Genomic DNA, 27,507 nt, shown 5'->3' with positions numbered 1-27,507 from the left:
TTCGATCCGTAAGGCGCCATGTCCGGCAATCAACCACAACGCGGTGGTCGCGGCGGAGGCCGTGGCGACCGAGGCGGCGGCGGCGGCGGCGGCCAGCGTGGTGGTGACAGAGGATGGAGAGGAGGAGGCCAAGGCCGTGGCGACTTCCAAGGAGGTCGAGGCAGAGGCGACTTTCAAGGTGGCCAAGGCCGAGGTGGCTTTCAGGGTGACCGCGGTCGTGGCGATTTTCGAGGAGGCCGCGGTGGACCTCCCGGCAGGGGCCAGTCCTCACAAGTGCCCTTCAGAGGTGGCCGTGGAGGCGGTGGCGGAGGTGGGCCACGAGAATTCCCAGGAATCTATCTGTGAGTCTCGCGAAGGCAAAGTGTGGGATCTGTAGTGCTGACATGGATACAGCGAGTCTGCGCCTGTCGCAGCTCCCGACGCAAGCATCACAGCTGCCGAGGACGCGCTCGCACTGCAAACCAAGGGAAAAATCATCGATGGCTTTCCTGGCCGTCCGGGATTCGGGACCAAAGGCAAGCCCATTGTGCTAAGGACCAATTACTTCAAGATCACCACCGCGTACGAGGCCAAGCAGCCTGAGGTTCCGCTGTATCGCTACGCGGTTAATATCCGCGAGACGAGTGTCAGCAAGCCCAAGCTGCGACGTTTGTTCAACGAAATATTCAAGCATCCCGCCTTCTCCCAAGTGAAGTGGGCCACCGACTATGCTACCATCCTGGTCACAACTGACAAGCTTGATCTTGAGAAAATGCAAAAGGGCGAGGAGATCAAGGTCACTCTGCCATCAGAGGACGGTGCAAGTCCGCAGCCATCTCAGGGTGAGCAAGTTCCCGACTTTGTCAGGAGAGCCCGGGACCGCAACACGTTCCATTTCAAGATTCGTTACATGGACTCATTCAGCCTGAAGCAAATGATCGACTTCCTCCAAAGCACCTCTTCCGGTGCTTTGTACGCAGGTCGCGTTGATCTAATCCAGCTTCTGAACATCATTGTTGCCAAGGCTCCCAATGAGATGGCCAATGTCAGGAGTGTGGCCGGCAACAAGTTCTACCCGTACAACGGACATCAAGGCGTGGAGTACAAAGACCTTGGTGATCATCTCGAGGCTCTGCGAGGTTACTTCTCCTCCGTTCGACCCGCCATCTCTCGGCTTTTGGTCAACATCAACGTCACGAGCGGAGCTTTTTTCAAGGCTCAGCATCTCCTCCAGGTCTTCTCCAACACCCGGAACAGCTTTGAACAGCTAGAGGCTTTCGTGCGCATGCTCAAAGTGGAGGCGCGATACGTGAAAGATGGCCAGCCACAGCCGTTTATGAAGAAGACGAAAACGATTGTTGGATTTGCCAAGTCCACCAACACGATCAGGGTCAAGCGTTTTGGCAACGCAAACGAAGTCAAATTCAGCTACGTCGATCGATCAATTCCGAATGCAAGAGCTCGCGAGGTCACAGTTGCTCAATACTTCAAGCAGCAGCATGGAATCACCTTGAGGAGCGCCAATCTCCCTGTACTCAACGTGGGCACGAGAGCCGACCCCCAGTATCTGCCCGTGGAGTTATGCTGGATTACACCTGGCCAAGCGTACCGCCGACTGCTGAGCGGAAATCAGACATCTGAAATGTTGCGATTCGCAGCACGCGCTCCCAACTTGAATGCCATGTCCATTGCAGGCGTGGCAGGCACTCCTGGAAATGGCCTGCGATTGTTGCGCTTAGCCAACCCGAACGGCAACCCACAGGCCGATTCTGTACAACCGTTCGGCTTCAGAGTGGGCACGGAGATGATCAGCGTGCCGGGCAGGATCCTCCCTTCTCCAACAGTCAAGTATGGCAGCAAGGATGCTTCTACTGCGAACGGAGCGTGGAACCTCAAGGGTGCGAAGTTCGATAAGCCAGGGAAATTCAATCGCTGGCAGGTGTTGATCATAAACCATCAAGGCAATAATGGTCAAGCAATGAGGGGTCCTCCTGAAGGAACGATCAAGGCCCTCGAGCAGGCTCTCAAGGACTACAACATTCAGATGGGATCACGAGGTCCCACTTTCCAGATAACGTTGGCTGCTTTGAATGTGACGAATCGTGCCGCCAATGACCAGGTGCTGAAGAGCGCTTTCGAGAAAGCGGAGGGGAGCAGAGTTGACATGCTCTTCATCATCTTGCCTGAAGCGGACCGATGGCTCTACGCGCGAATCAAGTTCTTCGGAGACGTCGAACACGGTATCGGAACGATCTGCTCCGTTGGATCTAAATTGGAAAACGACAAAGGTCAGCAGATGTACTTCGGAAATCTCGCACTGAAGTTCAACCTCAAGGGCGGCGGTGTGTCGCACAGTGTTGTGAATACTGTCAGCCCTCCGATCGACAACAACACCATGCTGGTGGGCATCGATGTCACCCACCCGTCTCCTGGAAGTGTCGAAGGCGCGCCAAGCATTGCCTGTGTCGTGGCAAGCGTTGACTCCAGAATGTTTCAGTGGCCAGGAAGTATTCGCACCCAGACTGGCAGACAGGAAATGGTTGGTGGTGCAGATGCAAACAGCGTCGATCATTTGGAGGAGATGTTCAACGAGCGCTTGAACCTATGGGTCAAGAGAAACCAGAAGCTACCCACGCAGATCGTTATCTACCGTGATGGTGTCTCCGAAGGGCAGTACCATCAAGTTCTGGATATCGAGCTGGCTTCGTTTGAGAAGGTCTTTGAAAAACGCTACGGAGACAAGAAGAAATGGCCCAAGATCGCCATCATCATCGTCGGAAAGCGACATCACACCAGGTTTTATCCTACCCGCAAAGAAGATGCGGACCAACGCTCTCTGAATCCCCTGCCTGGCACAGTCGTTGATCGCGGAATCGTTGGCAAAATCGTTCGCGAGTTCTACCTGCAGGCTCATCAAGGTCTGCAGGGCACCGCTCGCCCGGCTCACTACGTCGTGATCAAAGACGACATCTCCTTCAGCGCCGATGCTCTGGAACAATTCACGCACCATTTGTGCTACCTGTTCAACAGGGCCACGAAGGCAGTCTCCATTTGCCCTCCCGCCTACTACGCCGATCTGCTTTGCGAGCGTGGCCGGTCGTACCTATTCAGCAAGCTGGCAGAGAATAATGCCAGCGATGTTTCCGTCAGCGATGGTGGCGACGATGAGTGGACTGGAGGCGTTCACGCAAGACTGCAAGAGACTACTTGGTACGTCTAACCGCACAGTCACTGGCCCGTAGACAACACACGGGAGCACGGCATTTGCTATGATACCGTCACCGAACGCTGCAATGCTTGCACGATGCTTGATCAGGCATCCCTCTTCATGATCATATGTGGTCTTGTTGGTCACCACACTCCTTTGAGATTCTCCTTTGTTATGTTTGGACTGGAAATGGGAACGATGTTTTGACATCACTCATTGATTGGAAACAACAAGGGCGTGGATGCAGTAGTTGTATGTCCTTCAGGTAGCTGCAAATGTAGCCACAAATGCTCTTGAAATTGACTTGGACCCCTTGACACATCGATAAATTGGCTTTCAAGCGTCGTTTGTGCGTACATCTTGATCAGATAAAGCCTAGTCGTTTGGTAATGTTTTAAAACGGCCGATCTTAATAGCACGATTGGGAGGCGAGCGTCCGTCTGCACACTGCATTCTGTTGCTATATCGGAGTGAACTGCTTTTTCTCTTCCTTGTCCGCAACAGGCTCTGCCTCTAGAATCTTGACGTCTGCCGCTCGCTTCAGGTCGAAAGACTTCTCCAACCCACAGGCTGTCAAAATCGACCACCGCAACTCATCAATCCCAATCCTCTTCGTCTTGTTCTTCTCATCCAAACTCTTCTCCGAGCTACAACACATCAAATCCCCCATCCTCCCTCTTACTCCCTCTTCTGCAGCAGCCCCATCCAATTCCTCCCTCACCTCCTCACATCTCTCCCGCAACTTCATCAACCCATTATGCACCTTCACCGGCCCGGGAAACTTCGAATCCGGATACAAAATCTTATCCACCTTCGACAACACGACCTGATGCGCAATCCCTTGTTTCCTCAAATGCACCAACAATTCCACATCCGACCTCTTCAACCCATGTTCCGCATCCACAAGCACATACGTCCTGCGTAATTGTTTCCGATTCTCCAAATATTTCATAATTTCTCCTCCCCATTCTTCTCGACTCCCGGAACCGTAGCCTGGCATGTCGACGACTAGGAGTCCTCCTCGACCCCATTGTTTCCATTTTGAGGATTTGGGGTTGACGTTGTTGTCTCGAGGGGGAGATTTGGGTTTGGAATTGGGATTTGTTGTGAGGCCTGAACCGCCGATGCCGAAGGCGTTGATTGTACGGGTTTTGCCTGGTTTTTTGGAGACGCGGGCGAGGTTGCTGTGGGGACGGCCGAAGAGGGCGTTTAAGAGGGAGGATTTTCCGACGTTGGAGCGGCCGAGGAAGGTTACTTCGGGGAAGGGGGAGGGTGGGAGACTTCGGAAGTGAGGGGAACTGTAGAGGATTTCGGGGTGGTGTTTTGTGAAGAAGGAGCGGGCGAGGATTAAGTCGCTTGGGATGGGAGGGTTGGAGATTGTGTAGGAGTTTAGTGTTGAGGGGGAGAGTTTGAGGAGGGTTGGTGGTGGGGTGGTGGTGTCCACCGAGGCTGGAGGTGCTGTTGTCGTTGAGACATGGCGGAGGAGAGTCTGTTTGATTGAGGGATGCTGCAGGATGCTGCAGCGTAGAACCGGTGGAAGGCGTAGAAAGTCCATTGACCTTCAAGCTGACCAGAGGTGGGACACTTCACGTTGCGAGGTTGAGTCCGTGCGCTTTCCCGAAGTCGCCGCACTTGCCTCTCATCATACTGGCTCGGATGTAGATAGAGCTCTCCATCAGTCCTGTACAATTACATTGGAGGACTTGACGCGGATTTACGCTCGATAACTCAGAGATCATCACGATGGAGACGATGGGTTGTGATGAGGGAAAGGCGCGTGCACGCCTTCGCGAACGCGCCTCCCGAATTGGCAACAACCAAGCGGGGTTACTTGGGAGCCGCAATGCTTCCATAAAACCCGCTGTGCTCCGTCTGCTTGCTGCTCGACATTGAGCAACATGGCACCGACAACTCTGACTGAGGTCTTTGGCTTGGGCAACAATGCCTACTTTTCGAACGGGAAGATTGACCGGCTTGCCTTTCTACGCACCCAATACGACTTGCTTGACAAGGCCTCCAGACATACCAGCGCGAAATACCTCACGTTCAATGAGCTGAACGCCTTACGCGATTCCCATGGCAATTTTGCGTATGTGGGCTACGAAGATGTCAAAGACCTCATTGGGGAACCCTTCGCAAAAGATGAAAAGGCGCAAATTCAGAGCTTCGACCCGGCCGAGCATCATCCACGACTGGTCTTTCTCGGACTGGACCTCGAAGCAGGATGTAAGACGCCTGCCGTCACTCTGGGCATGTATCATGGAGTTCCGTACTTCGCCCTTGATGTTTCCTCTTCCTACTACGACAACTTCAAAGCCAAGCAGACTGAGCAAGGAAGAACTCATGTGCCCACACGAGTCGACCTGAAGCTTACCCGTGACGATTCTTCGATCCTCAGTCATGCTCGATCTCTATTGGATTGGAACACCAGGAATCGCTTCTGTGGTGCTTGTGGTGGGAAGACCTTATCGACGCACGGTGGATCCAAAATCGTCTGCCCTCCAGCCGAAGCAGGTGTCTCTCGTAGGGCATGTCCTACCCGAACTGGTCTGCACAACCAAGCTTTCCCTCGCACAGATCCTACTGTTGTAATAGCTCCCATCTCAGCCGATGCGAAACGCATCCTGCTGGGCCGTGGCAAACGATGGCCAGAGAATTACTTCAGCTGTCTTTCGGGCTTCGTGGAGCCTGGAGAATCCTTAGAGGTTGCAACTAGACGTGAGGCATTCGAGGAAACAGGTGTCAGGCTCGGCCATGTCCAAATACACTCTTCACAGCCTTGGCCGTATCCTTCTACGCTGTTGATCGGCGCTATGGGACAATGCATCGAAGGGGGCGAAGATATCACTTATCCTGAGAGTGAACTCGAGGAAGCCAAATGGTTCGAACTGGACGAGATTGAGCACGCTTTGAACAATGGCGCAAATGCCATGTGGGAAGCACCGATCAAAGGTTATGTCGGGCCAAGGGTGCCGCCTGCGCAGCTAATGGCACATCAAACGTTGAGAGGCGTGTTGAAGCTGTTCAAGAGACATTAGTTGATTGCTGGCGCATACAACTTGTCGCCTTGTGTACTTGTCCTTGCGATGGATCAGCTATCTCGTCCGGACCTGCTGGAAAGTGTTGTGAAGTCTCGGCAGTTATCACCTGCAGTATCGCAAGCTCATATTTCCAAGCTATGAGCCGAGGAGAGCTGCAACTACATGTCCTGAACCACGTACACAGAAGCGCAGTATTTCTCGATACGCTCGTCCATCTGCTCTATGTCGAAGTAAGAATGATGCTCGTCTTCGTTGCACGAATGTTGACCGCATCAAACGTCACATCCGAGAGCATCCCTGTACCATATCAACTCCACAGCTTCGAGGCTCGGAGTTATACTTCTACCAGCTCTTGTTCTAACAAATACACCACAGCTATCATCACACCATGTCGGGTCTTCTCAAATACGCGGCTCCGCGTCGAGCAGCCATCAACCTTGCGAAAACGCGGTCACCAAGTACGATGTTTTCCACTGCATTGACTACACAAATCATTCACTAAACAGAAGTGCCCGTTAGTTCCGTTCCGTCGCACATACGCCAATGAACCATCTCGAGGTGCCACGACACGTGGAGAGCCCAATGCCACCAATGTTCGCGACTCTCCATCGAGTAGTGGCGAAGCTAGCCAGGTGAACTCCGCTCGTGGCATAGAGAACATCGGTGCAGAAACAAAGCCAACAGCGGTGAACCCAGTGTCGAACCCTGAGGAGGGCGGCATGGGAGTGCAAGAAGAGTCTCAGCCTAGCCAGGAGAATATGAAAAGGCCAAAGGAGGAGCCAGATCACATCAAGAGACAGCATGTTGAAGCAGAGGGACAGAAGCCATTGGACCCAGCTGATGATGGACACGGTGCCGTGAAGCGGGACCCCAACAAGTGAAACAGGGAAACACTTCCATCAACCGGAGCACAAGGAGAGCACCAATAAGTTTGGACGACTGTAATCTAAGCTGCAACTCCACCAGTTCCCGTAGACTCCGTAATCCCACCATCAACGATCAAAGACTGCGCAGTAATATACTTCGCCGCCGAACTCGACAAAAACGCAACCGCATTCGCAACATCATGTCCATCACCCATCACTCCCATAGGAACATTATGCTGCGTAATCTTCCTCGCCACTTCCCGATCTTCTTCTTTCTCGCTCATCTCCAAATTCTCCACCAGTGGCGTGTACATCAGACCAGGAATGACACAATTCAATCGTATACCCTTGGAAGCATACATGCAAGCTGTAGCTTTGGTGAATTGTACCACAGCTGCTTTGGAAGTGGCATAAGCGATCTGAGGTTTCCCGATGTAACGTAGTGCTGTGATGGAGGCGTTGTTGATTATTACACCTGAGCCTTGTTTTTCCATAATCGGTAAAACGAGACGACAGCAGCGGAAAACACTATTGAGATTGAGATCGATTTGTTCTTGCCAGGCTTCGTCGGACATTGTGGCTGGGTCTCCTGGAGCTGTCATTCCGACATTATTGTATAAGATGTCGATTTGCCCATGTTTGGTAATTGCTGTTTGGACGAAAGTTGCGATGTCGTCGGAGTTTGTGACGTCGACTTTGAGAACGTCGCAGATTGTGTTGGGGTTGTCTTTGAGGAGTCTGGTTTTGGTGTATTCGGCTGCTGAGAGGTTGATGTCGCAGCCTACGATTTTTACGCCGCTGTGGGCTAGGACTCGGGCGGCTGCTGCTCCGTTGCCCCAGGTTGGGGAGTTGGGGATGCCGACTTGGCCGATGCCTGTGATGAGGGCGACTTTGCCGGCTAGGTCTGGGTAGATTGGGAAGTTGGAAGTCATTTTGGTTATATGAATGTTTCGGAATGAAGGTATGAACCGGTCTCTGCAGTAAGCTAGCAACACCCAGAATGTAGGACATGCATTTACATATTTGAGTGACGTCTGACAGCCCCGTCACGAGGCACTTGAAGTGAAAGTCTCTCGAGCCGATGGAAAGTTGGCCGAAGTCTCCAACATTGGAGAGCACACGATGAGGGGTTTAGTGGGGGCCCGAGGGAGAGATGCAGTTTTGCTGCATGAGATGCCATGATATGACTTTGGCGACACTGCGGTGGTTACCGATTGAGAAAACATTTCCGGCCGCTCTGGGAAAGCAGTCACCGAAACTCAGTTCGGGCAGGAGGCTCCTCCAACTTCACTTGACGAGAGGAAGCCGCATTCGACATTGACGATCGGAAGAAAGAACATCAGGTTTCTTTTTTCCCTATTGCTCACAGCAGTAGTCATCGTCACTTCTCTCAAGCTCATTGTACTTTCCAACCATATGCAAAGGCAAGAACACTTTACTCCTTGATGCACAGGTTGACTGGACTGGCCAGGCAGTTCGCAGCTCGAAGGATGCAAACAACACAGCACAAGCTATCGCCTCCTTCTCTTTCTGAATTGGCAGAGGTCATAACTCCAGCACTCGAGGCCAACTTCTCAGAAGCCAAAGTCAGCGTCTCGCCATGTCCGGACCTTCGACAAGCCCCATACTATCTCGCCACAGAAGGTCTATCTGGCAATGAGAAAGTTGCAGATATTGGAGGGCAACCGAATCTATTCCCTGAGCCTCGTCTGGAGTGCAAATACGACATGTTGCAAATTGCTCAGGAGATGCAGATGGAGTCTAAGCAAGGCCAATTATTAGGTGCCGGAGCTGGACCTTTCCATCACGTTGGCGTCAATTCGGAATTAGCCCCCAATCTCAGCTGGCAGGACAACTTCGATAATGTCAAAAACTTGACGTACTATACCAAATTCGACGGTGCGGAAGGCAAGCATGCTGCTATCTGCGCACCGAGCCCATCTTGTGATTGCGCATTGATGATGAACTTGTACGGATCAAATGGAGCACCTGGGGATGTGCTGAAAGTCACAGCTCGGTCCAGAAAAGGCGAACAAAAGAGTTTCACCGAGTGCATACGTCGTGCCCTGGCTGAGAAGTACGGAGACGAGCGACCGATTAGTATCGGCGGCATGTTCCTGCTCAAAAAGGGCAAAGCACATTTTCACGTCATGCCTGGATTCGAGGCCAAGAATGGCCCTCCTTTCCCGGATGCAAAGCAGCTGAACGACTGGCTGACCTACCATGACTTTGAGGCTCCGATCGTGTGCTTATCGGTCTTCCATTCAGCAGACCCTGGCAAGAAGCTCGGCCTGAGGATGGAACATACACATTGCTTCACTACCGATGGAAGCAATCGTGGCGGCCATTACCACTATGATCTACCACCAGGTGAAGGGATTGAGGAAGTGGAATACGAAGCATACTTCAACACTGCCAAAACTCTATATCGCATAGACAAGCCGGAGGTCACATTAGAGAGAGATTTACATGATTAACGTGATTAACGTGATATTGGAACACCTAATAGAAGTATCGAAAGTCACTCTGAGTATCATGCAACAGTCGCAGCCCTCGATGGCTACCTCCAGAAGCATCGAATATTTACGATAAACAGAGATTCAGTCGATGAAGCCAGTCGCTCTGCCAGACCCAATCCTGCCCTACCTTCCCAAATTCCATCCCGAACGCCATAGCCACGAACCAAAATGGAGAGCCAGTCACTCAAGCCATATACCTCCACCCTTACGCCAAATGCAACCCCCTCGCCTCCCTACTCTCCTCGCTGATCACTTTCTTCCCCTTCTTCCCCCTAAACCGCCTGACAATCCAACACCCAACCAGAACCACAATCATTCCAAATCCCAACCAAGCCACGCGCTCGTCAGGCTTATAATCCCCAACAAGCGGATCAAGCCCTCTTGATACAAGTTGCACATTCGCTTGAAATCCATTAAAAAGCGCAACACCCTGCGCATAAGCAGGGAAATAAGTGACTTCATGTCCCTTCTTTTCGTTGTCGTTGACTCCAGAATTCGAAGAACCGAAGAGTCGATCGTTCATTTTCACCAGGAGGTCTGGTGTGGAGTCGTCATGGTGAGATTCTTTGAAGTCGAGGAAAGCCTCGCGCTCACGGGTGGTAAGGCTTCTGTGATGTGGGATGAAAGGCATTTTGGGTTGTAGTGTTGTTGACCAGCTTTGACTTGAGTCTTTGTACTCGAGAGGCTGCAAATTCTGGTCTGTGAATGTTGGACACCTGGGATAGGTGAGTGTAAGATATATACTAACAAAAAAAGCCATATTTTCCTTGGGAAGACCCTTTTGGTCCCGTATCTCTGGCACCAGCATGAGTTGCGCGCCAACGGCTCAGAGTAAGCATAAACTTAAGGATGAACCGCACCCAGGGAGATACCGAGAGCAGCTAACGCGAACTTTGAGTTAAAAAGGTGTACAGTGATATTTCTTCAGAGTACGAATTGGAGTAAGTAGAGAATAACAAGCGCGCCGCACCTTGGGTATCCGTGCCAAAAGATGTCCTGAACTGCCGTATTTTCCAACCCAAAGCCTTCGCAGTTCTCCATGCAACGCGTGAAAGGAAGAACAAAAGCGCCGCAAAAAATACATCGAAACTGACTTCGTTTCATCTGATTCGTTTCCGCTGTCATCAAATCGTAATATGTCCATAGAATGTTGTTGAATGCATGTCGTTGGGTGTTATACATCAGAAGTGGTGGTGGTGGTGGTAGTGAGGCCAAAGAAGTTTCAGCCCCACACCGAAGCAGTGGCGGCCACTTCTTCGTCCGCCTCGCGACATCCTTCGAACCATGGGCTGCGAAGGGCGTCGCTGATTGTGTATCGAATATCGATGTCTTTCTCCAGGCATCCTCGGACGAGGTCCATGACCTCTTCGCCACCGGCGGCGGCGTGTCGCAGTGCATCTTCGTCCCAGTCGGCGCGAAGGATCATCTCCACAGTTTTGCTGGGCATGGTGTGTCGGAAGGGCAGATGTCCAGTGCAAAGTGCGTATACGACGACGCCAAAGGCCCACACGTCGCCGGCGGTCTCATATAGCTTTCGATTTACCAGCAATCCTTTGGGTGACGCGTATTCGAGTGTGCCAATCACCGAAGAAGCCGTTGGTAAGGGCATGTCGTTCGAGAGTGATCGATGTGACGACACTCGCTGAGGCGTTCGCGATCCGTCATCTGGAGCTTCACTGTGCAGGAAATCGGCAAGACCGAAATCGCAAAGGCGCAAGTTTCCGCCAAGCGTCTCCGAGTCAGGTCCGGCCATGTCGACGAGGCAATTCTCCAACTTCACATCGCGATGGCAGACGCGAATATCTTCATGCAGATAACGCAGGGCGCACGCGAGCTGGTATGCGTAACGTTTGGCAAGAGCAGGTGCCAAGCCTTTGCGACCATCGTTACGAGCAGCATGTTGGCGAGACTTTCTTACTAAGTCGAACAACGTCCCACCCACATTGAGATCCATGACACAAAACGTGGCATAGTCAGTCTCGTACACTGCATGCAGAGGCAAGACATGACGGTGGTTCAGATAGCGCCAAATGGAGACTTCGTGCTCGATCTCTTGTTGCGCCTTCTCGTTTTCCACCTCGTTTGCGTCAGCGATGGATTTACGCACTATCTTGACCGCTTTCACGGTGCGATGGCCGTGATCATCAAGAGAGTGTACTTCTTTGACTACGCCAAATCCGCCACGGCTGATGGTACGTCCGATGATGTACTCGTTATTGAGTCCAATCGCTTGACCTTCGTCGTCAGGTTTTGGCTCAGGTGGATTGTCTTCGGCATCGCCTCGACCCCAGTTTGCAAGGAAAGCATGCGCTGGACTGACCGAAGTATTGGCTGAATTTGAACGCCGCGATGACCGCCGTGATGTCGGGACTCGGCGGGAACGCATAGAACGCATACTCGAATTCCTGCTCAGCGGATCGTAGTCCTCTGTCATGGGCGACATTACGGGTGAGTCGAGCATAGCGTGATCCACGGTTCTGCCCTCGGGTATCGTTTGAGGTGATACTGTCAATTTGGTAATGGAGTCGATGGAAGAAAGCATTCGAGTCATGCTGTCCGGGGATGTGATAGGAGAGGGGCCGTTGAGATCATGGCTAGGCGACATTGTCGATGCGGATGTCAGGGATGCTATCGTTTGCGGAGTCAAGTCGTTTGAGAATGGTATCCGGGCTCTGCCCGGTCCCGTCACTGGTTCGTCGCACAGGTTCTCCTACACGTCACGCGTTGGTATGATCGTCGCAACACATCCTACGCGCTGCACTCACCACTGAAGGGGTTCGTCTTCCAGACAGTTGGGTCGTAAGTTCGGACGGGTCCTCCGAATTCCCGATCAGCCATCTCATCCTCCTCGAAGCTGTGTTTCGTGTCTGCGGCACGTCTTGGGGGAGACTTTGCTCGAGTTTGCCCAGGCTTTCGGCCGAGAAGCGATCCACTCCTGTCGACGCCTGGAGCGAGTGTGATTTGTCGGCCATCGTCGGTTCTCGCTGTTGGGTTGAATTGGATGCTGCGGCCGCGCTTTCTGAAATTTGCTGTGAGAGTCTCGAGCTCAGCATTCCGCTGCTCCGCACGGCCGGCCGAGAAGGCTCGCCAGGAAACGCCGCCCCCATTCTGTATCTTTCCTTTGTCGACGCGCTGTACCTCGTGATGCTTCTTGTTTTCAGGAAGCGGTTCAATCTCCTCAGCACTCCCCTTTCGGGATGCTACGGCTTCCTCGTCGGAGTCGGAGTCGCTGTCTTGCAAATATTTCTGAGACCTGGGGTTAGCGCGAGGGTTTCGATGTGATCACGTGATGACAGTAGATACTCACAGTTCCAGCGAAGGGCGACGCAACGGTATGGCGGGGGACGACGATAGACCTGTCGACAGATGGCTGAGAGGTGCGGTGACCACTGGGGGTGGCGGAGCGTCCGATGCCGTCTTCCGAAGTTTTTCGCGGAGCAGGACTCTGCTGACGAGCGGTGCGATTCGAGGGATACGATATGTTGTCCTCCTCGTCACTGTCGTCCAGATATGCCAACGGGCCAGCGGCGAGGACCGCAGCCTTCTTTGTGTTCGATGGAAGTGCTCCAGGCAGCGAACCGCGGCGGCCACTTCGGTCGACCAAGCGCTGAGCGGCGGTCTTTGGGTTCGGCGGGGCGGGCGACGGGCGGCGGTCAGCCTTCTTTTGCGCGCTTACTTCCAGCAGAAAGTTGTCGTCGTCGTCGAGGTTTTGAGGCTTTGCGGCTACGGGAGGCGACTTGGTCGGGGAGGAGACGCGAGGTGCTATGGGCGACGGCTTAGCCGGCACCGGCGCCTTGGTCTTTGGTCTGCTCTTCCGGAAGTCGTCGTCGCTATCATCTTCGAAGCCCGTTGCGAAGGGATCTGGTCGGCCCTTGCGGCGTGCAGTTTGAACGCGGAGACCACTGAAATGTTTGCTGATTTCGTAGGCGGCCATAAACGGCGGGTCTGGCTGCGCGCTGGTGCAGGGTGGGGCCAAGGACGAAGCAGCACCAAGAGACCGGGGTGTCGGCGTGCGTGCGGCGTGGGGAGGCAGCAGGCGGCAGGCGCAATGCGATAGATAGGCAGTGGCTGTGGCAGTCAACGGGACAGAGAGGAAAGTGTTTTGGTGGTCGAGAGCAAGAGCAACCGGCCACCGCACAGGAGGCCGCTGTCAATATGTCTGGTAGGCGTGTTGCGCGAGACGAAGGGTAGGGGAGGTACCGGAGAGGGGCATGCGACGGGCTCTCAGATCAGGCCGTGATCTGAGGGATATGTGGTCATAAACTACGGTGCCCAGTCTGCAGCCAAGAATGGAGGCTTTGACACAGCCCCAGCTGCTACGCTTTTGTGGTATGACATGAAAGAAGCGTGAAAGCCCTGGCCCAGCAGCGACAAGCTCAACAAGGTTCCGCGCAAAACGAGCACACGGCGTCGATCTGGCCCTGCGCCGCTACTCCACCCTGTTCTCCGCGTTTGGGAGCTGCCCATTCGCTACCCGCGCTGCACTCATCGCAGCCTTCCGAGCCGCAAAACCTACCACTGCCGTTGCATTCGTACAGTCATCGGGAGCTGTCGCTCGCCCAGCCCAGAGCGCACGCCGCACTCCTACCAGGCTGCCAGCTAGCTCGTCGTGTGCAGACGTGCAGTGGGCGATCCATACTCCCTTCGACTGCTCGTCTTTGGAATCACTCGAGCTACGTGGTGCTTCACCAGCGCAAGTGGGGGAAAGAAGCGATCGCCAGGGTGTGCTCGCTAGCATTGGTATGCGTTCATTGCGATGCCCGCCCTGGTAGAACCTACGACATTGTGCCACGGTTGCCGCTGGCCCTCATTCCCGATATCTTTGAGAGACTCTTGGGAAAGCCGGGATGACATGATGATGGCAAGGTCGGTTCATTGCCTGGCAAGGTTCTCAGCACCGACGGGTCATTCGTTTAGCCAGCGCTGCCTCATCACGGACGTCAACGGTGACCGAAGTCATCGCACAGGCGATGAGGCTGCAACGGTGGCACTGAGATCGATCACATGCGAAGGTCGCGCAACCCTGTGCGGTGGCTGCAGCGACAGCTCGAGCTCCCGGTCTATTCTGCGGCCAAGGCTTGGTCTGCATGCCAAGTTGAGCTTTTGAAGGTCCGAAGTGAAGTGAGACGGTAGCAACTCTCCAATTCCTACGGTCCTTCATATGCTAGTGCAGTTGCACGCTTTGCCGACATGAACGCGACCATACATGCTGTAGCGGTGGCCACCACTCGGAGAACCTTGAAGGCGCAACAGGCTTTTCGCTGTTCGATGATCTCCCGTGAAGACGGCGACAAAACCTACCACAATCTATCCTTAACACTCCAACCAACTTACTAGCAGGGACATAGCGCCTATAGCAGAGTTGGAGGGTGGGCAGTGGCTGTGTCGGCGAGGAAAATGGCTCAGTGGAGATGCTGAGTGCTGAAGTGAGCGGCAGTGGGAGCGGTACCGTCATGCAGCGCGACGAAGGAGCACAATGACATGCGGTACATGCGAGTAATGCGTTCAGGTCATACCTATGAGCGCGTACAGCGGTGTCTCGATATGAGACTGATGACGACGGCAATGCCAGCGGCGTTAGGCGATAGCGAGGCCATGGCGTGGTGTATAAATGGATATATCGCATCGCAGACAGCACCCGCAGGCCCGGGTAGTCGTCGGCGGAGATGGTTTCCCTCGTGCCATGAGGTATATATATGTGCAGCAGTGCAACATTGTAGGCCACGCTCGTGGTTGCTGGGTTGTCTTTGTGAGATGGCGAAGCGAAGCGTGAAGCAGTTGTGTGAGCACGGGCGCCGGGCTCCACACCACCGCGCGAAGAAGCGCAAAGAGGCAGCTTCCGCGTGTTGAGCGACGATCGTGATGGGCAAGACGGCCTTGCCGCCAACACCACCACCCCATCCCAACCTCGCCTCGCCGCATAGCACATGTCCACCGCCCTCTGCGACGCGCCGTGAATGTGTGCTGCTGGTGCGCGCGCTGTGTTCTTGGCCCCGGCTGTTCAAAGCATCATTCCGATCTACCTTCACATGACCGCGCATTTAGCACCACGTCGTGCCTGGATACCTTAGCTCCGTCGAAAGCCACCGCCGCCGCCGACGCTCCACCTGCTTGCTCGCCATCCACCTCCGCCCGGCCGTCGCGCTGAGGCATCAGACCATGGCCGACTTGTGTCGCAGGATCTTCTCGTGTTGCGGAAGTACGCCATCCATCACGCCTCCTCCACCGACCGCTATGGTAGCGCGAGCTGTGACTGACCGCATACAGGTCGTTCCAAGGTCGACTACGACAATGTCCTCGCAGACACGGAACGGGAGGCCGTCGCCGACCTCCTCAGCTTCCTCGACAATGTACGCCCGACGCCTCTCACCGCAACGCCAGGCTCGACTGCCAGACACATGCACATGCTGACGTAGGCGATCAACAGCGAGCAGAAACCGACTTCTTCAGCGGACCTCCTCTCGACGCATTATCCACTCTGGTATACAGCCAAAATATCGATCTACAACGGAGCGCCAGTTTGACCTTTGCTGAGATTACCGAAAGAGGCATGTGGTAGCATATCATGAGCTGCGGTGGTAGGATATGCTGACTGGGATGCGCAACAGATGTGCGGCCGGTAGACCGATCGACCCTCGAGCCTATCCTGTTTCTACTCGAGAGCCCTGACATCGAGGTCCAACGTGCTGCCTCGGCCGCGCTGGGCAATCTTGCCGTAGATGGTATGCTTCATGCCGCACGTCCTCTTATCACAACACACCACTAAGCGATTCACAGGCCAGAACAAGACCCTCATCGTCTCGCTCGGAGGCCTGACACCACTGATACGACAAATGAATAGCCCGAACGTCGAAGTGCAGTGCAACGCTGTCGGCTGTATAACGAATCTAGCCACACATGAGGAGAACAAAGCCCGTATCGCACGATCTGGAGCACTTGCGCCGCTGACGAGATTGGCAAAGAGCAAGGATATGAGGGTGCAGCGAAATGCAACGGGAGCTCTACTCAATATGACACATTCAGACGACAACCGACAACAGCTGGTTTCAGCGGGTGCTATTCCCGTGCTTGTCAGCTTGCTGAGTAGCACCGATACCGATGTCCAGTACTACTGCACCACAGCTCTCAGCAATATCGCGGTGGACAGCACAAACCGGAAACGATTGGCGCAAACAGAACCGAAGCTTGTGCAAAGCCTGGTGCATTTGATGAAAGGTCAGGCGCCGAAAGTGCAATGCCAGGCGGCTCTCGCGCTCAGGAATCTGGCCAGTGATGAAAAATATCAATTGGAAATTGTACGAGCCGGAGGACTACCGCCATTACTTGGATTACTACAAAGCAGCTACCTCCCCCTGATCTTATCAGCAGTGGCTTGCATACGAAACATCAGCATACACCCCATGAACGAGTCGCCGATCATCGATGCTGGATTTCTCAAACCGCTTGTCGACCTGCTCGGCTCTACAGACAACGAGGAAATTCAATGTCATGCGATTTCGACATTACGAAACCTCGCTGCTTCATCGGATCGCAACAAGCAACTGGTGCTGCAAGCTGGTGCTGTGCAGAAATGCAAGGAGTTGGTGTTGGATGTGCCGCTCAGCGTGCAATCAGAAATGACGGCCGCGATTGCTGTCCTTGCACTGTCAGACGAGCTCAAACCCCAGCTATTGGATCTTGGCGTGTTTGATGTCCTCATCCCACTTACCGAAAGCGAAAGTATAGAAGTGCAGGGCAACAGTGCGGCGGCTTTGGGTAACCTGAGCAGTAAAGGTGAGTGCTGCTGTGCTTTGCACATGATAGGTGATGCTGACGATATCTAGTTGGCGACTACTCGCTGTTCCTTACCTCGTGGAAAGAGCCACAAGGTGGTATTCATGGCTACCTCAACCGCTTCTTGGCCTCTGGTGATCCAACATTCCAACACATCGCGATTTGGACCCTCCTCCAATTGCTCGAGTCTGGCGATCAGAAGCTGACAGATGTCATCACGAAATCCGAAGATGTCATGAACATGGTCCGAGAAATTAGCGAAAAGCAGGTCGAATCCGAAGACGAAGGCGAGGATAGCGAAGACGGCGAAGGCGAAGTCGTGGCACTTGCCAGAAGATGTCTCGAGATCAGCAATGGCGACGTGCCACCAGGCAGCAAAACGGACAGCCAGCCATCTTCGTTCAAAGCGTCATGACGAAGAACGGATTGATGCCCGCGAAAGATCTGCCAGCACGACTATGCATTTTGAATGTTGTTGATTGAAAGCCAGCAAGCGAGCGCGCGCATTTTGAAAAACGGTCCTGATTTTCTCTTCTTCGATTATTGCAATACCAGCATTCGGGTGATTTTTGGGATGATGGCGTTGGAGATGGGGCTTGGTGATGGTGCCAAGATCAGGCTCGTGGATGGCGCCCCCGGAGGGTGATGTCCTGTTTGTTGTCGAGACGCAGAGATGCAATGGATACCGAAGTGTGCCGTAGTAATACGAAAGTGTATTGGATGGATAGGGGACTATGGAAGGAATTGAAGTTGAATGAAGGGAGGAGATGTGTGTGTGCATTCTGCTGCTACTTGTATGAGAGAGCATGAGGAGAGGAATCTTTGACTTTCTTCTCCTCCTCGAAGCATTCGTGGCATATTCTGGCATGACTAGAGGAAATGATACAAAAGATTGTTGATGCACTATGGGGTCTCAGGATTCCAATTCCTGTTCTTTGCTCCTACAGCAGGGCAATAGCGTGATGTCCTGGAGAAGCTGATTCGATTTGAACAGACCTTTTGTGGAGAATCGCTGGCGGGGAAAGGTCGACGAATGAGTCTATACCTCCCAACTCGGTCAGACAGACGAATTGAACGGCACGATGGAAAAATCAAGATCCCATTCCCCTATTACCTATCGATCCGAAATTTTAGGAGATTTGCTTGCACTGTTTCCTATCTAGCCAGAGGACAGTGAGCGGTCTGACTGATCATCCAATCATGCAGAATGATGGCACACACGCAAGTCAGCCGTCACTCTTCTAAGAAGTGAGTTCTTGTCTGTCGCCATCTAAATTGCGGGAGGATTGTGACGACAATATTTGCTTGGCGGACAGCCTCGATTATATGGATTGCCCTGATTTCCTGATCCTTCTCCGCAATTGCCCTGGGAGCCTCCCTTTTTCGAACATGGAACGCTGTTTCTGCCCATGGCGCCGTTTCCGATGTTGGTGTCTGGATTTTGACGTGGGGATAGATTTTGCACGGAAGCGTCGTCGTCGAGGGGTTTGAGGGAGCTGTGTTGTTGCGAAAATGGTTAGAAGCTATGGTTTGCTTGTGGAAGGAAATGGGAGGGGCGTTTCTTACTCAAGTAGTGGAGCACTTTGGGCAAGTGCTGCGAAGAGGAATGTGATGGCGAGATGGACATTCATGTCGAATGATTCGTTGGAACCTTGGGAGATGATATGTGGACTTGTTGGTTTGAAGGTTTTCGAAGGGGTGTGGGTTGGAAGGAGTGCTGGGCTAGCATACATATATACTCCCATTCAGTTGTACGAACTGCCATCATGGCTATCTACCATCGCACGGCTTGACGACAATTTACGCTCAGGCCAAAGGATGTTGTGAAACTTGTTTTGAATGATATGTTCGCATCCTACTGCCCTGGCATGTGGACATGTTAGTAAACGATGGGTTAGTAAAGATGCCCGAAAAGGAAAAAATCTATTTCCGAGTTCTAGGAAAGCTATGTGCTTCCGAGGCCTTTCCGTCTCACACTCGTTCTCACATATGCCGCTTAAGTACCTGTGCTTCCGTCCTCCTTTGGTCAACAATCGAGATGTGCCTTCTGGAACGATCCAGACGGGGCATATCTGAAGGCATCCATGTCTACTACAAACGTAGACTTGGCTACGAATCACGCCGAAGCTCGTTCTGTGTCGGATGGAGAAACTTACCTCATGCAGTGCGTGATAGTGGACTAGAAGAAAGAGCGTTCCGGCCGCTGTTAAACGATTTGTCTACGGAGTGACTCTAGGCGCTAGTGACCACGACAATGTTCAAATTTCGAACAACCCCGATTATAAGGGCGGCCAGTATTTCCGCCTGCGCCTTTGCAGTTGCCCGCGCTGCCCATCTTCTTGTTACATGGGACTGGTAACTCCCCCATAGCTCCGTTGCTGATGTTTTGGTCCTTCTGTTGGCGTGGGGCAAGATTTTGGGAGGAAGAGTCGTCGAGATTTATTGGGTTGCTGCTTTTTGAGATGGTTAGGAAGATTCCTTTGTGAACCGCTCTTTTGAGATTGATGAGAGGATGACAGTGGGCTTGGCTGAGCACTTGCTGCACTTACTTGATGATCGGGGCACTTTGGGCAAGTGCTGCGAGGAGGAAGATGATGGTGTGGATGAACTTCATAGTGATGGCGAAGTGGGATTTTTTGAATTGAGGGCTTTGCGTTCTCGTCGGTTTGAAGATTTTTTGTCGAATATGGCTTGGATAGAGCGCCAAATTAATACATATATATGGAATCGCCGTTGGGTCGTGCCTAAGTATCTTGAGCTGCCGTGTCCTTTCGGGCAGGTGAAGTCCATTGGAGCCGCTGAGTTGTGGTAAAAGTAATCTTGTTTGCCAAAAGTGATACGATTGTTGTATCTGCGACTTCCTTGGGTTGGTGGTGGGTTACTAAGTGGCGAATTACTAAGGAAAGCGGAAGAGGAAATTCCCACCTACTTTGCTCACATCAGATTCGTTGGCACTATTTGGAATCATGCTTGATTCAAGCTACTATCTTCCCACAGTGTGCGTGTTGTCAGCTTCTAGTGAGTGTCGAACAATTCCAATTATGGAAAGCACAGGAAACGTACGTCTGTCGAGCCCTGGAATGGCCAAACGTTTCCGCTAGCCGCTCCTTCTCACTTCAACTCTCACGACTGCCCGCCGCAACGGTTACAGCAGGTATGCACACAACCTGGAAAAGTATCGTTGTTCTTTCATCGTATTGCGAGACGTCTTCGCTCGATAAAGACGATCAAGAGCAGAGTCATGGCATCCATGTCCAATACAGGAGTGTACCTATCAGCACAATTTGCCAATGCGCGGCGAAAGTACAGATCTAGCACATCCAGTGCGTTTGCATGCTGCAGATTGAGGGCATATTTCTGCGACTGTCGTGGAAATGACCAATTTCAGTAGAAGGAAAAGAAAAACAAGAAATAGGGGCCAACTGAAAATGGTGTAGATTTGCGAAGATGCTACGAAGATTGGGAAGCAGATCCAGTACGGCAAGAATGGGTGTGTACACACTTGCGAGGCTTAGACCTCCCTCATAATCAAGGCACGGGCTGGAGGAGGAAGTGGAGGTGGTATCCCAGACTCTAGGTCTGGTGTTAGCGATCTCTTCCGCAATGCGACTGGCTCTGCGCTCGAGGAGGCCAGCTCCTCTGCTCGTTGCTCTCTCTTCTTCCACCACCGCTTACCGATGAGGATGAGGACGACAACAACCAGGACAATCACCACGGATGATATGACGGCGATCACTTGAGTTTCGGTGCTCGAAGCAGCTCGAGTTGCGCCCATGTTGCTAGTGCTTTCCTGAAGTGCTGGCGCTTCCCTCGAAGATTGTCACAATGTTGGTGGAAGCTGCAGTGCGGGTTGGAAGTCGTGCTTGCCTGCCGGAAGATTCGAACCTCGAGTTTTGATCGAAAGCAAAACAAAGAGCCGCTCCTTTTCGTCAATCTTTGTGCATTTGGTGATCCACAAAGAGTTTGTTCTCGCTGAATCCACCGCATTGTTTGCTTATCTTTAGACTCACACCGGTCAAGCGCTTCACTGGCGACAATGCGCATCTGCGCGCCGCGACTCTGACTTGCACAACCAACACGTGCCCATCGATACGCTCGCTTCAAGCAGAATACCAGCTCCTTGATCAGCGGCACAGGAGGATCCAGAGCCGGGCGAACTCGAGATGGGTTACCACCTCGTTACATTCCAATGTTTACATTTCAAGCTCGTTTCGCAACACCCATACAATTTCTACGAGGAGGATGATTACTCGATCGAGGGGCTCCTATCCACACCGACGGACGCACAGCGACATTCGAATTCCAGATGCGACGCCGCAGAATGCGAAGATATTCCAGGGGTAGAGTGGGCCAAGCGCGTCAATGAAGCCATAGCGAAGAGCAAAACTTACTTCTCACTTGCTGTCAATCGATACCTTGACATGGGATTCCGCTACCACACCATTCCAATGGGCTGCCGATTTGTGACACTGAGAGATCCTCTTTGTCAACTTGCCCATCAGCAGTTTGGAGTCGAAATTTGCGGTTGGGACGATGACGACTTCTTCAATTGCTGGCAAGACACCCTTCGGGCACTGCCCGACCTTGCCTGTAAGATTTCAGCGTCTATGGACGAGGATAGCAGGATGAAAATGGCGAAGGCCGTTCATGAAATTCGAGTGGCGGTCAATGGAATTGTGGGGCGGATGCTGGAACTCGAAGAAGGGGTCAGGAGAATAGATGGTCTGCAACAGGACTTGAAGCATACTGAATTATGGTCAGATATTGTGGTGAAGCCGAGCACGAAAAGGGGTTGCACAGGGAGAAGAGATACCAGAGCTCTGAGAGGTCCCGTCTCTCCTGGAGATATTTTCGCGCGCGCAGCCTTCAAGGCGTGGGAAGGGAGGATAGCAGGCCTTTGGGAAGCTTTCTACATGACTTGAGACGCTTCAACAAGATGTGAATATGTTTTGTCAAGTACAAAATCTCATAGAGGCTATCAGCTCATGCCACGACGACCAGATCTTCGACATTCTCCAATTTGAGACAGGTTCCGCACGGGAAACTTTCAGCGTTCGCGATACGAGGTGAGCATGATGTAAGATCTGAAGTGAAGCAGGAAACAGTCGCTGCATGATCCTGCTTCTCAATCACTCTCGACCATTCGGCAAACATAAAGTCTCATACGCACGTGTGACTCCCGAGCATAAGTTGTTCGCTTACAGCTATACATTGTCGCTTTTGTGCTCATCATGCAGTCGCTCACGAGTCATGGTCAATCGACTGGCTCTTCAGGTTTATTGCTCTTGAGTCAGGGGCACGAAGAGATGGAACACGCCCGTCAGATTCAGCGACATGATGAAATGTTTCAGTTTCATGCGGACGCGAAGATGCAGCACAATTCTCAGTCAGTCAGATAGCGTTGTGTGATTGACGCAATAATGAACACGACTCGGTGCACAAGAAAGTGTACAGCGTGATGAATCATTTTGAGCCCTCCATGCTATGCAAGATACCACAAAGCATCACTCCCGACGCGCCGCTGCATGCAAAAGGTATCTACTATGTACTACAGTCGGTCATTGGTCATTAGTTTTGATAGACTCGTGGGAGTTCAGCTTTCGTGCTCGATGCTCATGCTCAACGCCCGTTAATAATGCCAACATCCTTGAACTATACAACTTCCTTCTTCGGCGTCATCTCTTCTGCCTCCTCTGCCGCCTCTTCTTTGCTGGCAGATTCTTGTCCCGGGTTGGCCATTTCGTATTCGAGCATCTTGATCAGGCGATAGAATGCCCATGCTAAGAGAGCTCCTGCAGCTGGACCGACCCCTGCCATGATGTCAATGTTTGCTTCAAGTGCCCTTATGCCTTCCTCAACTTACAGTAAATCCAGTGCTCTGGGTCCCAGACTCCGGAGACGACGCATGGACCGAAAGATCGGGCTGGGTTCAGACTGCCACCAGTGTAGTAAACGCCAATCAGTTCTGCCACGAATAGTGCAAGACCGATACCAACGGGCGCCATGAATGTAGCTTTGTGCTTTTCGTTGGCCAACATGTAGATTGTAAAGACCAGTTCTGCAGTTAGTAGCGCTTCGATCTGTGTGATGTTAGTAAGCGCCACACAGATGAATGACCAAGCATGACTTACAAAGACACCACGAGCGACGGATGTGCCGTCTGACAAAGTCGTCCGCACGTTGAACGTGGTCGGGAACAGAACTGACACAATGTACGACCCGAAGATGGCGCCAAGGATTTGGGAAGCGATGAGTAGAACGCCTCTTACTATGCCAACTCCCTTGACAATCATCATGGCGAGGGTCACGGCGGGGTTGAACCTGTGCGGCGTTAGTCGAAGTCGGAATTGCCTCATGAAGTACTTACAATCCACCCGAGATACGGAAGAAGATCCAGACGTTCACCATCAAACTGAAGCCGAAAGAGAGCGAGATGTACATCAGCACGATAGGACTGAATCCAGTGGAGGCGTTGGTTGTCGTCTGGTTCTCGTTGTCGCCTGCACCAATGTTTGCGACTTGCGTTCCGGCGAATGCGAAGAACAAGAACATGGTGGTTCCCATGAACTCGCCTAGTGCGGCTACAAAATCTGCAGTTGTTGTCAGCAATATTCAATCTGTGTGAAGCACGGACTGCATACGAGCTTTGGCTGATCGGTTCATCCATTCAGTAAATGGTAGGCGCATGATGACCTCCGGTGGAGGACTCTTGGAGGACGGCGGTTGCCCTCCTGCCCTTCTGTGATGTCGGTGACGAAGCGGTCTCTCATCGTCATCATTCCATTCTGATGGGTCGTCGTCGTACGGTGTGTATCGTCGCCTTGGTGGGCCAGGCGGCCCCCTTCCACCGCCAGCCGCTGATCGCCACTCGTCAGACTCTCGAACGGAGCTCATTCGTCGTGGGTATGGTCGATTGTAGTATGACGGGTCTTCGCCCCAATAGTCGCCGCCCATAGCTGATGGAGGCGGACGAACCGGTGTTCCGTAGTCGTACGGAGGACGTGGCCAGTATGGACGGTCGTTGTATCCATACTCTTCCGGGGGACCATATCGCATGATCTGCTGTCTTGAAGGTCGTCGTTGCGGGGCTTGACTAGCGGTTTCTTCTTCATTGAAGTCGAATTCTAGTCGAGGCGGCTGAGTCTGCTCCCATTTGGAGGTGTTGCTGTGAGAACGATCTCGTCCTGCCGTACGAGGTCGATCTCCGCCTCGAATGCTACCAAAGGTAGCTGGGCCTCTGAATCCCTTCGCATCATCTTCTGAAGTGACATCCTCTGCGCCTGGACTCTGTGGTTGCAGTGGGTGTTTCTGATCAGGCACTTGCTCGCCTGGTTGAGCCATGTTGGGTCGTGAGTAGTCTGCGAATGATCGCAATGGGTAGCTGCCGCTTGTACTGGTGTTGTCAAGATCTCCTAATAGCTCTGACGATGCCCGGTGTGAGAGCCCGGAAGGAGTGTTGTTGTTGAACATGAGCGAAGCAGGGCCTATAAGCTTCTGACGTGCTGTGGACTCGCGCTAGAGGATGAATGCAGGTGGCCGAGAGAGGGCTGGTAGGTACCATTGACGTAGAAAAGAGCCATGGCCGCATTCTGCAACAAACTTAGCCACATGATTTGATACCGGCCAGTCGTTAAGCTGCAATTTACCCTGAAGTCGCGGTTTGGCGTAGCCTCGCGCATTTCATCACGCAACCAGCCGCAGACGTCCGATTTCCACATGGGCATTGGTGATCGAGAGGGTCCTGCCAGGGTGATTGTTTGAGAAGCGGGCCCTGCAGATTTTCAGGCCATGTTCCAACAGGGCATACCAGGTCAACATAAGATTTTGCGAGTAGGAGAGCTCAACATCGTATCCGTGCTGACTTGCTTCGCCAACCACTTCCCAGTTTTCGATGGCGACAGTCTTCGGGATGACGCTTCTGCGCCTCCACAGTGGTCCTGTCCGCGTGTAGGGACTGTCAGGCGAAGCCGGAGGTCAAACAAGATGCCGGCAGTCCGCGGCAGGCTGCCTCCTCAGTGGCTGGAGATCTGGAGTTCGCCGTACAGTTCGTTATTATCTTTGACCATTGATCCTGGTCTATACCAGACACTTCTTTGCCAAACCGAGTTCGCAGCTTGTCAAGCCAGCCATACTGCGCCAGCATACACTGCTGACGGATTTGCGCAACATGATGCCTGCACTGCGCGGAGCGTGAATGTCGGCCTGACGGGGTATGCAGGCATGCTGCAGCAGGATGCGTATTTTCGCCCAGTGGCTTGAAGTTTGAAACGTGCTATCATGTCGTCGTTTTCAGAATCTAAATGTGTGCGGCAAAGCCGTCTCCCCAAATGCGCGAGTCACGCCATGAGCCGGGAATAGCATAAGAGCAGGTAGTTAAACGCCACCAAGAGTGTAGAGTGCACAAGGTGAAGTCAAGAGACGATGGGCGACGTGAGGGTTCGGATCTGAGAATGGAGATCGTTACCGCAAATTGATGACAGGGGGTCAAATTTCGAGGCACGCCAATCAAATCCCAGCTCGTGACGACATTCGGCCATCGTCGTCAACCACACTTTGACTCCATCGACCTGTTTCAACGATTACCTTGTCACAGAAAGCTGCAGGATTGTGCCTCGAGGCATCACCATCGTGTCAAGACCAGTCATGGCCACCGCGAAAGCGGTCAAGCTGCCCAGCCTTCTTTACGGGACCGCATGGAAGAAAGACCACACGAAAGAGCTGGTGAAGCAAGCTCTCTTGTCAGGGTTCCGAGCTGTTGATACTGCAGCTCAGCCAAAGCATTATCAAGAGCATTTGGTCGGTGCGGGAATTCGCGCGGCACTGCAGGAAGGACAATTCAAGCGCGAAGATCTCTACATTCAGACGAAATTCACATCTATCAACGGCCAAGATCTGAAGGCAGGAGTGCCGTACGATCCTCAAGACAGTATCGCCGATCAGGTCAATTCGTCGGTAGCTTCATCCCTACTGAACCTCCGACATACCGAGCATGATAGCGGAGAAAAACCTTATGTCGATTGTCTAGTTCTCCACTCACCATTCCCAACCACTTCGCAGACATTCGAAGCATGGCAAGCTATGGAGACACATATACCGGAGCATGTGCGAACGCTCGGCATCTCAAATTGCTATGATCTCAAATTGCTCCAAGCGCTATATGACTCCGCAGACGTCAAGCCATCTATTTTACAGAACCGGTTCTACAGAGACACAGGCTATGACCGCAGCCTGCGAACGTACTGTCAAAGCAAGGGGATCGTATATCAATCATTCTGGACGCTGACCGCAAATCCTCACCTCCTCAAATCCGAGCCGGTGGCTATCCTCCGACATCAGGCGAATCTCAGCAGAGAAGTTGCTCTATACAGCCTGGTCCTGGGTCTTGGCAATGTACAGGTGCTTTGTGGTACCACGAATGCAGCTCGAATGCAAGAAGACCTTGCTGGAGTGGCTGAGGTTCAGACATGGAAGACTCAGCACGAAGCGCAGTGGCAGGACATCATGATTGCCTTCGACCGCCTCCTTCGGTGATATGGATGGAATGCCTACGCGACGAGTCGGTCTCTGGCTACCTTTCGATGCCATATCCGGCATCAAGTTCCCGAATACCAGCATCAATGGAGTTTGAAGCTCGTCTTCAACACAGCCGCTGCGCTGACCGCTATTCTCCCCAACAAGCTCCAAGGCGAAGACAACATCGCAAAGAACCATCACCACTTGTAACCACCACCGTCACAGCACCGCAAACTGAACGCTTCAGCTCCATGGCCTGACCTCGGCGACAATCACCAAAGTGGGTCCACTAGCACCACTAGCAGCCACGCTTTCCACCAGGCTACACAATAGCGTGCAAAACCATTCAACTTCATGCGCACTTCATCAGAGGTCGAGCCAATGTCGCTTTCGTGGTGTAGGTGGTCATCACGTCAGTCTAACACACTGAAGGTCTCGAGTTCAAATCTCGACGAAAGTACAATGCATATGAGTATGTGATTGTGAATGCATTCGCTTCTTTTTTTGCTTTTTGTCATTCCACTCGTGCTTTTGCTCATGGGCTGAAGCATATCGATCGGCGAGACCACAGTAAGGAGTATGTATGCATACTCAGTATTCCTGCGCAC

General features: G+C 52.7%; 13 protein-coding genes and 1 non-coding gene across 14 annotated transcripts; 8 read left to right on the top strand and 6 right to left on the bottom strand.

Moving 5' to 3' along the window:
* Positions 1-18: 18 nt before the first annotated feature.
* On the top strand, positions 19-3,199 carry RHO25_009539 (uncharacterized protein; the record flags this gene model as incomplete). Its single annotated transcript, XM_065603193.1, has 2 exons — positions 19-341; positions 394-3,199. 2 exons carry the CDS (start codon positions 19-21, stop codon positions 3,197-3,199), a joined length of 3,129 nt encoding a protein of 1,042 aa, XP_065459265.1.
* A 448-nt stretch (positions 3,200-3,647) lies between these two features.
* RHO25_009538 (uncharacterized protein) lies at positions 3,648-4,742 on the bottom strand (the record flags this gene model as incomplete). The annotated part of the gene is made up of 1 exon (XM_023601069.2): positions 3,648-4,742. One exon carries the CDS (start codon positions 4,740-4,742, stop codon positions 3,648-3,650), a length of 1,095 nt encoding a protein of 364 aa, XP_023453482.1.
* A 343-nt stretch (positions 4,743-5,085) lies between these two features.
* Positions 5,086-6,225, top strand: RHO25_009537 (uncharacterized protein; the record flags this gene model as incomplete). The annotated part of the gene is made up of 1 exon (XM_023601068.2): positions 5,086-6,225. The coding sequence occupies one exon, from the start codon at positions 5,086-5,088 to the stop codon at positions 6,223-6,225; it is 1,140 nt and encodes a 379-aa protein (XP_023453485.1).
* Positions 6,226-6,616: 391 nt separating this feature from the next.
* Positions 6,617-7,109, top strand: RHO25_009536 (uncharacterized protein; the record flags this gene model as incomplete). Its single annotated transcript, XM_023601067.2, has 2 exons — positions 6,617-6,686; positions 6,748-7,109. 2 exons carry the CDS (start codon positions 6,617-6,619, stop codon positions 7,107-7,109), a joined length of 432 nt encoding a protein of 143 aa, XP_023453486.1.
* Positions 7,110-7,174: 65 nt separating this feature from the next.
* On the bottom strand, positions 7,175-8,026 carry RHO25_009535 (uncharacterized protein; the record flags this gene model as incomplete). The annotated part of the gene is made up of 1 exon (XM_023601066.2): positions 7,175-8,026. One exon carries the CDS (start codon positions 8,024-8,026, stop codon positions 7,175-7,177), a length of 852 nt encoding a protein of 283 aa, XP_023453483.1.
* A 558-nt stretch (positions 8,027-8,584) lies between these two features.
* Positions 8,585-9,571, top strand: RHO25_009534 (uncharacterized protein; the record flags this gene model as incomplete). Its single annotated transcript, XM_023601065.2, has 1 exon — positions 8,585-9,571. One exon carries the CDS (start codon positions 8,585-8,587, stop codon positions 9,569-9,571), a length of 987 nt encoding a protein of 328 aa, XP_023453484.2.
* A 247-nt stretch (positions 9,572-9,818) lies between these two features.
* RHO25_009533 (uncharacterized protein) lies at positions 9,819-10,244 on the bottom strand (the record flags this gene model as incomplete). The annotated part of the gene is made up of 1 exon (XM_065603192.1): positions 9,819-10,244. The coding sequence occupies one exon, from the start codon at positions 10,242-10,244 to the stop codon at positions 9,819-9,821; it is 426 nt and encodes a 141-aa protein (XP_065459264.1).
* A 591-nt stretch (positions 10,245-10,835) lies between these two features.
* RHO25_009532 (uncharacterized protein) lies at positions 10,836-12,164 on the bottom strand (the record flags this gene model as incomplete). Its single annotated transcript, XM_065603191.1, has 1 exon — positions 10,836-12,164. The coding sequence occupies one exon, from the start codon at positions 12,162-12,164 to the stop codon at positions 10,836-10,838; it is 1,329 nt and encodes a 442-aa protein (XP_065459263.1).
* Positions 12,165-12,207: 43 nt separating this feature from the next.
* Positions 12,208-13,547, bottom strand: RHO25_009531 (uncharacterized protein; the record flags this gene model as incomplete). The annotated part of the gene is made up of 3 exons (XM_023601064.2): positions 12,208-12,323; positions 12,379-12,859; positions 12,921-13,547. The coding sequence occupies 3 exons, from the start codon at positions 13,545-13,547 to the stop codon at positions 12,208-12,210; spliced, it is 1,224 nt and encodes a 407-aa protein (XP_023453489.2).
* A 2,225-nt stretch (positions 13,548-15,772) lies between these two features.
* VAC8 (Vacuolar protein 8) lies at positions 15,773-17,801 on the top strand (the record flags this gene model as incomplete). The annotated part of the gene is made up of 6 exons (XM_023601063.2): positions 15,773-15,812; positions 15,881-15,963; positions 16,041-16,161; positions 16,222-16,335; positions 16,391-17,386; positions 17,437-17,801. The coding sequence occupies 6 exons, from the start codon at positions 15,773-15,775 to the stop codon at positions 17,799-17,801; spliced, it is 1,719 nt and encodes a 572-aa protein (XP_023453490.1).
* A 3,748-nt stretch (positions 17,802-21,549) lies between these two features.
* Positions 21,550-22,308, top strand: RHO25_009529 (uncharacterized protein; the record flags this gene model as incomplete). Its single annotated transcript, XM_065603190.1, has 1 exon — positions 21,550-22,308. One exon carries the CDS (start codon positions 21,550-21,552, stop codon positions 22,306-22,308), a length of 759 nt encoding a protein of 252 aa, XP_065459262.1.
* Positions 22,309-23,038: 730 nt separating this feature from the next.
* RHO25_009528 (uncharacterized protein) lies at positions 23,039-24,727 on the bottom strand (the record flags this gene model as incomplete). Its single annotated transcript, XM_023601062.2, has 5 exons — positions 23,039-23,196; positions 23,250-23,466; positions 23,518-23,707; positions 23,754-23,976; positions 24,028-24,727. 5 exons carry the CDS (start codon positions 24,725-24,727, stop codon positions 23,039-23,041), a joined length of 1,488 nt encoding a protein of 495 aa, XP_023453487.2.
* Positions 24,728-26,029: 1,302 nt separating this feature from the next.
* Positions 26,030-26,917, top strand: RHO25_009527 (uncharacterized protein; the record flags this gene model as incomplete). The annotated part of the gene is made up of 1 exon (XM_023601061.2): positions 26,030-26,917. The coding sequence occupies one exon, from the start codon at positions 26,030-26,032 to the stop codon at positions 26,915-26,917; it is 888 nt and encodes a 295-aa protein (XP_023453488.1).
* Positions 26,918-27,285: 368 nt separating this feature from the next.
* RHO25_009526 lies at positions 27,286-27,359 on the top strand. Its single transcript has one exon. It is a non-coding gene; the product is annotated as a tRNA-Val (tRNA).
* Positions 27,360-27,507: the final 148 nt, after the last annotated feature.

The sequence above is a fragment of the Cercospora beticola genome, chromosome 6 (assembly GCF_033473495.1).
Source record: "Cercospora beticola chromosome 6, complete sequence".
Taxonomy (NCBI): domain Eukaryota; kingdom Fungi; phylum Ascomycota; class Dothideomycetes; order Mycosphaerellales; family Mycosphaerellaceae; genus Cercospora; species Cercospora beticola.
The sequence above is the reverse complement of the archived record's forward strand: the minus strand, read 5'-3'. Positions and strand labels throughout refer to the sequence as shown.